The sequence below is a fragment of the Centroberyx gerrardi genome, chromosome 17 (genome assembly GCF_048128805.1).
Source record: "Centroberyx gerrardi isolate f3 chromosome 17, fCenGer3.hap1.cur.20231027, whole genome shotgun sequence".
Classification (NCBI taxonomy): Eukaryota; Metazoa; Chordata; class Actinopteri; order Beryciformes; family Berycidae; genus Centroberyx; species Centroberyx gerrardi.
Genome location: NC_136013.1, coordinates 6,262,289 through 6,273,923, shown reverse-complemented (window position 1 = coordinate 6,273,923; position 11,635 = coordinate 6,262,289). Strand labels below are relative to the sequence as shown.

General features: G+C 41.3%; 1 protein-coding gene and 1 long non-coding RNA gene across 2 annotated transcripts in view; one reads left to right on the top strand and one right to left on the bottom strand.

Annotated features, from left to right (window-relative positions):
• LOC139909618 (uncharacterized) overlaps positions 1–11,635 on the bottom strand; it is a 230,486-nt gene that overhangs the window by 112,579 nt on the left and 106,272 nt on the right. The gene's annotated exons all lie outside the window — the stretch shown is intronic.
• On the top strand, positions 3,122–9,866 carry sav1 (salvador family WW domain containing protein 1). The gene is made up of 5 exons (XM_071895572.2): positions 3,122–3,391; positions 4,054–4,539; positions 6,696–6,966; positions 7,304–7,459; positions 7,967–9,866. The coding sequence occupies exons 1-5, from the start codon at positions 3,298–3,300 to the stop codon at positions 8,178–8,180; spliced, it is 1,221 nt and encodes a 406-aa protein (XP_071751673.1). The 5' UTR covers positions 3,122–3,297; the 3' UTR covers positions 8,181–9,866.

Here is an 11,635-nt window from a genome sequence, read left to right as displayed (position 1 = left end):
GCTATACATGTATCCTGTTTCGTTTGAGTTCTTGTTGGATTCATTCAGTCTCTTCTTTTGGGTTTAGAGAAGAACTTTTCAACCTCCTCTGCTTTAGTCAAAAGGAGAGTTTATTAAACTACAGGTAATGGGGCACAAAATGGGATGCAGCAGCACCAATACATTTTAATGAGCCTGGGTCGCTGTACAAGATGAGGTTTGGCTACACAAAGGGAAAAGGTAAACCCCCTCATGCTTAGTTGAGAGTCAAACTGGTTTATGAGCAGTAATGATACATTTATGACTCTGATACATTCTCTGGAAGCCATATCTATTACTTAAGTGCATAAGCTATGTTGCCCACCATCAACATTATTTGTGCTTGTGCAAAACTAGTTGTAACTCTGCTTGCAGAAGGTAATGGACAGGCAGGACTGTAGCTGTAATCATTAATTATATGGAAAGCCATTGGGGCAACAAACGCGTTGCAAAATGTCGACACGGCCTTTTATTACTTCTAGACACTATCAAGAAAAAACATGTTGAGAGGAACAGAAACATGCGTTCAGAAAGCACCTGTTAACGCATTTTTATACCGTGTCAACAGGGCAAATATGTACACGTTAAAAAAAAAAAAGTTAATTTATTACCTCTTGACAGGGAAATTAAACGTGTCATGGCCCCAAGAGTACCTAGCTGCAGTAAGTCTTTAAAGTTTGCAACTTAGCATAGATTTTATAAATATACAAAGTTTATTCATTAAAAATATCTTTTAAAAGTCTGTTGACTCTTATAAAGGTTTTAGTCAATGTTTTAAATGTTGAAGTTTGCAATTAGCATGCGGATCGGCTGTATCCTTCAATCTCCACAGTTTTGATAGTAATCTGAAGTTAGCACATCATCAACTGAGCATCTGAACTGAGTGGCTAACCCATTAGCCAGCTAACGTAATGTGATTCAAACACTGTTTTCACTTGACAGTATGACACTCTGCCCTGACGCCACGTGAACGCTACACCTGCCTGACGTCTGCCTCATGCCTGCCGGAGCACCTGACGCCCGCGTGACGCGTGTCTGGCACCTGTGTCTCCATTGAAAGTCAATGTAAATTCTTGGAGGCGTCTGGCAGAGGTTTGGTCAGATCTGTCTGTCTGTGTCTCTGCCTGTCGTGCTATACAAATAAAGTTATTTTTATTATTAAATGATTACATGCACTTTAATTCAATGCAATGAATGCAGTTTATTGCAATGCAGTTGATTCAGACTAAAAGTCCTTAGGGTCTAAAATGTTGTTGTTCATTCAGACTAAGAGTCCTTGCAGTCTGAACGCAAGGCAAGTGTTAGTAGACCTGTTACTGCCATTACCATTATTATTGCTTGTGTGGGTGGTAGTGACTTTAGCAAAAATGTTAACAAGGCTGTTAATCATACATTTTTAGTGTTCCTTATATAGATATTCAGATGTAATGGAACAAATACTGTATATGGTACTATGTACCAATGTTGGTTGATTCACTTTGATGTCAATCAGTCCAAAGCGCTATATAAAACTGGAATTTATTTACTGAGCACATAATAAAGCGGCATTTCCCTTGCTGATGAAAAGGTGTTTTCACACTCCCAAGAATAAAACATCTTCATTAAATGTTCTGAGGGCAATTTGACTTGAACATAAGTAATGCAGTAATTTCCATCCCAGAATACCTATGGTAAGGAGACATGTACCTTGCAGTCCTCGATTTATGGTGGTTCCATTGATTGTCATAATAAAGTAAAGTCACATAAATGCCATAACCGTAGCCTGGAAGCAATATGAAGATCAAATCAATACTCAGAATGACTGATGGGCAGAGTCATGCTCAAGTAGAATACACTTTTTTTTTCCAATAAACTTTATTCCATAGTACAAAAATATAATTATAATATTCATATTTTCTTTCCTAGTGTGGACATTGAGTGATTACTACAAACATTTCTAAGGCTGATAGCACTAGTGACTGCTCTTCAACTAAGTGAATGGCACTTCACATCTGCCTGGGAAACATTTCATGATAAAAATTTAATTAAAAAATGTAAATCGAATTAAAACCGAGCCAGTCTGAAAAACACAGGCCCACACTGTACTGTAGGCTTATGTAACAGTCTCCCATTCATTAGACTAGTTTATATAAAACATAAGTTATAAGTTATTCATAGTTACCTTGCATTTTATATTTATCTTAAGAATCTTGTGATTGAATTGGGAGCTGGCGAGGTAAATTTGCAAGCTGGCTAGTTATGCTACCAGCTTGGCAGATCACAGCCTTCATCAGCTGCTTTAGCTGAGGACAGAGCAGGTTTAGGATATTAGCCAAACGTTAAGATGGACATAAGCAAAACACATTAGCAAAATTCTCAACCATTCCAAAGTGGGTTTAGCCCCGACATGTTGGGATTATCCCTAATAACATGGGGCTACGGTATGCTGGTGTGCAACGGGGACAAAATCAACTCTCAATTAATTAGCCCGTTTGGTAATGTGCTTGGTATGACACTGTAGCAAACTGTATACAGTATAAGACTGTTTAAGTTAACTGGCTGGGGATAGCAATCTACTTTTTTTTTTTAACTTGCAGCAAGGTTTGGAACTGACCAATGAAAACGTGGTAGAGAAGAAAAAAATCCCAAATCATCAACATGCTGTGACCAATCAAAGGCCGCTAATGTACCAATCACAGACTGCTGATGTACCAATCAAAGACCACTGATGTACCAATCACAGACTGCTGATGTACCAATCACAGACCACCGATGTAGCAATCAAAGACCACTGATGTACCAATCACAGACCGCCGATGTACCAATCAAAGACCGCCGATGTACCAATCACAGACCGCCGATGTAGCAATCATAGACCGCTGATGTACCAATCAAAGTCTGCTGATGTACCAATCACAGACCTCTAATGTACCAATAATCACAGACCGCTGATGTACCAATCACAGACCGCCGATGTACCAATCACAGACCACCGATGTACCAATCACAGACCGCTGATGTAACGCCCATTTCTGTCGACCCACCCATCTCTGTTGTAACGCCCACCTCCACAGACGTTCCAGTGGTTCAGGGACCCACTCCTGGCTCAGTGCGGACTGGGCTGCTGGAGGAGAGACGCATCCAGTCGCTAAAGTTAGCTAGCTAGCTTGCTGCTAGCCAATTTAAAGCCTAAAATGTACTCTTTCTACGCTTTACAGATCGAAAGGGACGGTTGCAAACTTCAAGGAATGTGCCATGAAATTACAGCGCCGTGTTATTGATGTTTCCTAGGCTTGAGTTATGCTCTCACGAAAGAAAAGTAAAAACGAAGCGTCGAAACCAGCCGAGGTACACGGGAAATATGTGAAGAAGGAAACATCACCGCTCCTGAGAAGTAAGCGCAACAAGTAGCGAGCTAGCTAACGTTAGCCTGCTAACGAAAGTTAACTTCAGAGCTAACGGTACCTAACTATAGCCAGCAGGCAAAGTTCATTTGTGGAAACATTTTGCCACATTACTATGGTTCATAAGCGTGCACCCAACTGTTGGGTTTGCAAAGTAGCGTGATTGTGTGTACTCTAAATAGTGTAAGTTACTTACTTGGTAATTCAATGCTAAATGCTAACGTTAGCTTAGACTCAGCAATACGTATGGGAAAGTTCTGAGCTAAGTAGCTGTGACAGATATCAAGCAAACTACCAAATGTTTTGTATATTATATTACATCAGGTTTTTATTTAGTTAACAAAGTCTATAATTACAAACACAGTAGTGTGATTAACCGAAGAGCCAGATTTGTCGCTAGCTAGATTTGTCCATGGGCAGAGCTGACATGAGTGTTGTCATCTGTTCTGGACTGGCTGGATGGTTTTGTGATGGTTTGGTTTTCCTTTATTCTGTTGTCAAATGAACTAACTAAGTAAACAATCTCCCCTTTTAACTTACCCAAAATTTGTCTGCATGTTTGTGTTGGCAAATAGTCTGTGAAAGTGTTCCACTCCTTTTTTCTTCTCTGTTGACTGGCACTGACAGTTACACTTACCCTGTTCACCTACAGATCTTATGCCCTCATTCATCCGTCATGGACCCACTATCCCCAGACGCACTGAGGTCCCTCTGCCAGAGATGGGGCCATCTGCCTATCCTGTGGCACCCAGCCGGGAGCCAGTGGTGGCCCGCAACAAGAGTTTCCTCCGCACCCCAGTGCAGAGGCCTCCTCATGAGGTGGCCCGGAGAGAGAGCCACCGCATGTCAGCACCTCCTTACCTGCCCCGCAGTCTGGGAGACCTGCCCCACGAGTATGGAGGCTCCTCACAGTCCTTCCTCACAGACGTGAGCCCCATGTCTGAGAACGGGGATGCCGCCAGATATTATTACCCCCCTGAACCTTACTATGACAACCAGCAGCACCAACCGCAGCGCCAGCCCAGGAGGGTCCCGGACCGCTTCCCTGAGGACTATAGATACTATGAGCACAGCGAACACAACTTCCAAAGACTACCACCACAACACACTCCCCCAGCTCCAAGCAGACCCCCTGCAGGTAAACATGAAATGTGTTTTGGTAGCAAGATCAATGTATTAGTTAATCACTTTACAGTGTTTTATTGTTCTTAAGATGTTCCTGCTTTATAAGATAGTAACGACAGAGAGTGACAAGAAGAGAGAGACAGGGTAGAAATTCTGAGGTATGAAAGTGGAGCAATTGTGTTTGAGGATAAGGGTGATTGAAATCACACCGGCTAGTCTACATCGGTAACATTTCAGCTTTGTCTTGTGGGAAATGTTATGGGCAAACTTTGCCAACTTTGGGGCCCCTAATATGAAAATTGGGTCCCTAGAGAAATTTGTAGCTGAACTAAATTGGCTGTAACAATATATGATTGCTATTTTGAAATGACAAACCATTGTGGATGGCTTTTGGACCACACAGAGGCCGCTGTGAAAACAATGCAGGCTGCTGGTTGATACTGACCAACACAAAAGAGCAACTTTATTTCAGTTCGCCTGAGGAATGAAACATTTTTGTGTTTGTGCTCTACGTAGTAAACATCAGTATGATGTGTGTGTACAATTTCCATGAGATTAAATGTTCAGGGGTCACAGGAATTTTCCAACCCACCCCAAAAGATCGAAAACCTTTTATTTTGTGGCTGACTTGTCAACTTGGTGTATATGGTTTAGTATTATCTCGGGCCCGCCTATCACGTAACATGCAGCCTTGTTTGGACTGAACTTAAACAAGCATTAGGGGTGCTGCATTTTTCGCCTCTCTGTTTGCTAAATCTTTCTGGTGGTAAACTAGCAATTTACAGACCGCCCCCAGTCAAATGTCTCAACCTCACACTACTCACTACTATGAATCATCTGTGTACTTGGTACTGCTCTTTATGCACGTCACACGTTAGACTAATGCATTGAGTTGTAAGCAAAGTTGTAGTGGAGGAGTAACTCTCCCTTTTTAAGCAGCTATATGTTTTCATCAAAAAAATTCACAGCATACATTTTAGTAGGTAATATCACACAAGTATGTTGCACAAAAATAGTATTTTCAAGAAATTAAACAAATTAATATTACTCCCAACATATATAACTAATAATTAGTCAGTAACAATTTATTGTCAGTAATTGGTGTTGGTGGTTATTCTTGTTTTTCTGTATTTCTTTAGTTGACCCACTTTTTTTAGTAACTGCTGCATCACCAGTTGTAAGCACAGCACAGCAGACTATTCTTGATTGTATCCAGTGAAATTCCTTTGATGCATTGAGTTTCAGTTGTGCAGTGAGTATGGCTCAAGGCATTTTTCTGAAGAAAAGGGCAGAGATGATGATGAGGTGGTGGAGGAGGAGGAGTGCATTTCTGTGGAGCGCTCGCACATTCCGGCCCTTCACTCACCAGCTGGCAAAGAACTCCAGTTCTGTTGCTGTCACTCTCATGCAGAATTTATCAGATTCTAGCCGCCATTTTGCTGAGATATTCCGTTTCCCACACATTCTCTTGTGTTTTTAATATGTGCTGCTGCAATTGGAACCAGTTCTGGGCCCTTTCAGGCTCATTCATTTTAAGTCGGCACACTTGATAGTCCTCACTCAGTCCAATTCATCCACAACACTGTTGGCCTGACATTCTTCCCTGACATTCTTCCCCATCAGAAGTACAGAACCTGTTGAATGAGCCCACTCTGCTGTCTGTTCTTACAGTGTATGGGTGTTCAGTGGTTTGTTCTCTTCCAGTGAAAGCCCCTGTGTGTATGTCTGGCCATGCAGAGATCTCTGCCTTCCTGTCCAGAAGTAACAACACTCCCATTTCCTACCATTCATCAAATGACGTAGGTCAGAATCAGACGCTTCGTCACAGGAGTCACGGTATCATAGATAGTAAGCAGACCGATCCAAAATCACAGTAAAATTTAAAACTGCATCAGCAGTGCTTTAAGTTGTGAGTCATTGCATTCCTCCCTTATCCTGGTGTATGTAAAGTTGGCTAGTCAGAATGACCTTTTAAATGGTGGACATTCCTGTCCTATAAATGACATCTTCCCATACAGGATGTCCATGCCGTTCTTAGGAATTTTCCCAAAACATTTTTTTTCTTTCCCAGAGGCGCTGTTTGCTGGCGGCATGTCCACTGTATGTTTGGTCAGACATCTCTCCCTCTCCCTCAAGGTTTCTAAAAAAAAAATTGTTTGCTTTCCTCAGGCATAGGTCGAATACAGGCCAAGTCCCTGGGGAACCTCTCCAGTCTGACGGGAGAGGACCTCCCCCTTCCGGCCGGCTGGACCGTTGACTGGACCATCCGTGGCAGGAAGTACTACATCGACCACAACACTAACACTACACACTGGAGCCACCCTCTGGAGAGGGAAGGGCTCCCTCCTGGCTGGGAGAAGGTGGAGTCGGCTGAGTTCGGAGTTTACTACGTGGACCACATCAACAAGAGAGCACAGTATCGTCACCCGTGTGCCCCAAGGTATGTCATTCAAGGTTTTGTATTGTATAAAGCTATTGTTTCACTTACACTTTCACTTTTTTATGTTTTGGTCACTGCCTCCAAGCCTCGGATGCTGCTACTTCTTAAAGTATTAGTAGAATAGACTCACTAGTAAATTTCTTCAACCAAAATTACCATCCTGGCTTAAGTTTTAACATCTGGATGCCACTAGGAAGCTTCTCAGAAAAAGTTTGACATTAGGTTATCAGCACAGTCTTTTGAAATTGTATGGAATGGCCTAACATGGCAAAAATCTTCCCAGATATTGCAGATGAAAGGGTGAATATATACTATATTGTATCTTTCTCCGTTCCAGCGTGCCTCGCTATGATCAGCCCCCACCATTGCCTCCTCCGGTGATCTATCAGCCCCGCCCCGCAGAGAGGAACCAGCCTGTACTGGTGCCAGCAAACCCCTACCACACAGCCGAGATCCCAGACTGGCTGCAGGTGTATGCCCGCGCCCCGCTCAAGTGAGTACTGAGCATGTGACATCGACAACACCTACATTATCTCTTAGAAAAATCCAGTATATTAAATGCTTTTTAAACAGAATCCCCTGTTGTTATGGCTTTGTTTGTAATCCAGGTAAACCTGAAGTCAGTGTCACATCTGGAAAAATTCACATGCTTGTTATGTTTTTCTAAAAGTTTCAAAAACAAACTATGTGATTTGATTATTAATGAAGCAGAGGCCTGTGGTTCTCTTTCAGACATCTTTGTTTAACACTACTCACTCTGCTACCTGTCAGTGAGCAGAGGGTACGATGTAACTGGACGTCCTGAATGTAGATAATTCACTGGGTTGTCTGCTATGCAGACTGGATCTTACATCGCTGGGAATCTGCATTGGCATGGCTAACGCTAACATACCAGATGCGGCCTACAAGCCAGTCTTCCTTCCGCTTTACAGCGTTACTTGTGGCCCTGTTCACAACCTGTTTTACGTTAAGACACCATGAATCTCTTCCTCTAAATCAGGTATGACCACATCTTGAAGTGGGAGCTGTTCCAGCTGGTGGACTTGGACACGTACCAGGGTATGCTGAAGCTGCTGTTCATGAAGGAGCTGGAACACATCGTCAAGTCCTACGAGGCGTACCGGCAGGCCCTGCTGTCGGAGGTGGACGCTCGCAAACAGCGGCAGCAGTGGTACGCCCAGCAGCCCAACAAGAACTTCATAGGGAACATGTGATCTGTATGTGCGGCGGGGACTTCTCGCTGCCTATATGGAGCCTGGCCACACCTCTCTTGAGGTTTCCACAGTTTGGGAGCGGTCAGGGTTTCTTTTGAAATCATGATTGACTCTTAATTGCCTCTTTACCAAACACATCTGTGCCTTCGCTTGATCCAAATATATCAGCCAGCAAGTCGAGACGCACATTGGCTGCGGGTTCGGCAGGGGCCCCTCCCCCCATGTGACAGTCAAGTTATGAATGACCATGTGACTGAAAAAAGAAAAAAAAACACTCCAATGAAGAAAAAAAGAAAATATAATGTGCTGTATCTGGGGAGAGACAGAAATGAGTGTTTTCGGTGCCATTTACAGCCACTGTCCTAAAAACTGAATTGCTGTATGGATATTTTTTTAAGACTTGAGGGGTAAAGAGTCTGGAAAAACCTGCTCTGGTTCTTCGTTTGACTGTTCAAGAACATCCTGAAATTGTGCCTTTTCATCAAAAGGGCAGCATTTGTACAATGTTTGCTCATATCTTGTATAAAACAGCTACTCCGTCATTTTTTCCTATGGGAGAAAAAGACAGGCAGCTTCTCCTAATTTGTTTCTGTATGAATTGCTTAATGAATATTTTTTAATATGCTTTGTTGGTATTTGTAGCCCCCATAAACTGAAACAATACTCCTCTACATTCAACAAGTGTGTATTGTTCTTTTTTATGACATATCCTTTATAAGACAATCCACCAAAACTTTAACAGATATTTAAGTTTTGATATGAAAAATGTCTTTATTTAAAGACCTTGTTGGATGAAGCATCACATTTGATGCAGTGGTTTGAGCATCTCTTGGCTCTCGGCATTACTGTAAGTCAGGAATATTCTTTTGTGTATAATGAAACATAAATAAGCTACTGGAACTTTTTAAGTTACACTTTCACACTTCAGAAGATGCATTAATTTTGCCAAACAAGTGCAATTCATTTTCTGTTGTTTTTTTTTCTGTCTGAATATTTCTTGCCTTTGTATGTAATGCCTTATTTTTATGGATTGACATGGTCTCCTCTGAGCTTAAAGGGAAGGTTCAGATTTTTACAAGCATATCCTATTGATCACTAATCAAACCTCCTCCTAAGATATTCAAAAAGTTTTTATGCCAGAGTTTTTTATCTAGAAGAGATTAGTAGCAGTCCCTTATTAACATTTGTTAGCAATGTTACTGAAATTCAATGGGTTATGAAACCATTACTCTCAAATTTGCATGCAAGTCATTCCGTATACTTTCATAACTATAGTAATAGCAAGAATAATCAATAGAAATGTTTGGAAGGACTTGTATGTGAGCGATTGCAAATCCAAATATGTTTGAATGTCCTAAAAGGTTTGACTGATTAGTGAAGAACAGAATACGTGTGTAAAAGTCCTCAACCTTCTCTTTAATGAGTCTGTTGCTATGCAAGAAGGTCTCAATCACATCTTTTCAGAATGGTGTCACTAGTTTGTACATATCTAATTTTGTGGATTGCAAATACAGGACATAAGCAATAAAGTCTGCTGTGAAGAAAAAAATGCCCCTATGAAGTTACTGTTGCCTCTTGCTACACATTCCTGACAGTTCAACACGGAGCTTCAAATGGAAAATAGCGGCTGTACTAAACTGAGTTTATAGAACAAAAATGCTGAAAATGCACATTGCAGATTTTTGCATATGCCACCAAATTTTCCTGAAATGGTATTGGGCTTATTAATAAATTACTCAAGTCTGGTTTTAATTAATTTGGTCCAGCTTTATTTGTTGTTTATTTGTAACTGAAATTTGGCAATGCGTGTGCTGAATCTTAGCAGTCTTCACTTAGAGAACTCTTGACTTGAGAGGTTGCTTCATCTGATGACCTTTCAGTACACTGAGGCTCCAGCCATTTACAGATCTGATTAAAGATGATGATGTTGATCAGTGTGGCTTAAAGAACCATAAAGGTATGTTTGATTTTTTTTTTTTTTTTTAAACAGCTGTCTTGTTCAATTCATTTGGAGTGTGAATGCAACACATCACCTAAAAGTATGCAACTCCTGTGAACTAGGAATGCACACAACGCTCCAACTTAGTCGTTAGAAAATGAGATGTGAAAACATCACTTAAAATGGACTTACATGGTTCTTTGTCTGAAGGCCTCACTGATGTTGATAAATGTTGTGGAAGACTCTAGAGAAGCCACTCTGCTGCAGTGTCTTGTCAAAGTTCAAATCATTAAGGTCAAACCTCAGTATAAACTTGCTAAGTATCCATGACAGTAATCCTGTACTGCAGATGACCAGATCAACATGGGAAAAAAACATGTTGATACTGCAGTTGTATGTGATGCAAGCATTTTACAGTGAGTTCTATATGATCCTGGGTTATTCAATGAGCTAAAAAAAAAAGAAAAGTCAACACAAGCACAGTTATACAAATGTACAGTAACAGTCTACTAGGCCAAAGTATTCAAACACAAAAAGTGCTGCCACCAACACAAGCCTTTTGTTTACAAATGCAAGCTGTTTTTGGAAACACAAATTCGGGACTGGCCTCTTTCACCATGCAATGGTTTCCCCAGATGCATAAATAGAAATAAATGTGTGTAAAGATGAGGAAAGAGGTCTGGTATGAAGACCCTCTCCCCACAGCAGGCTCGTCGCTCCGCCTAATGACATCTAGCTTTGATTCCTCGGCGGCCACAGAATAGCTACATTCCACGGATTTGCTCGAACATTCAGAGAGAAACACAACAATGGCTTCGCCCACCTCTACGTTACAATGGAAACAAACACATTTTCCCCTCACCCTCAAAGGCCGAACACATATAAAGGATCATCGGGAGCTGTTTCGACTGCATAATTACAAAACTGTGCAAGCAGACTATGAAGTGAGAGATAACGTCAGCTATGTTGTGTGTAAACTTTGAACTGTTGTGACTGTGTTTTTCGGCTTACATCTTGCCGCCCAGTGCTATTATTTCAAAGTACATGCCAGCACAAAACTATTCCCTGATCCAGAACACTGTCAAAAGTAACACCACCACCCCCAACCTCCAAAACAAAACACAAGAAAGATATACAACTAATAAATGTGTGCACTATGCCCATCAAGTGTCTGCGTGTAGCCAGGTTGCTACAGATGTGAAAATTATTTTTTTTACATGTTATGGCACAGTACCACTTCGTCACAACCATTAAAACTCAAAACACGCTCAATTTCTAAATTTTAAGAAAAGTATACCTGGTTTGAGAGCTTAAGATGACGGACACTAATCTTTTACCATGCTGATGATGTGTGTATGCTTCATTATTTAACATACAGTACATAGTTTGGCTTTCAAACATGGCGTAGATATTCTTATAAACAGCACTGAACTTCAAAAAACAGAACAATCGTCACAAATGGAGCACAGATTTGGCTATACTTCAAATCATCTTCAATAACAAATGATAAAAACCG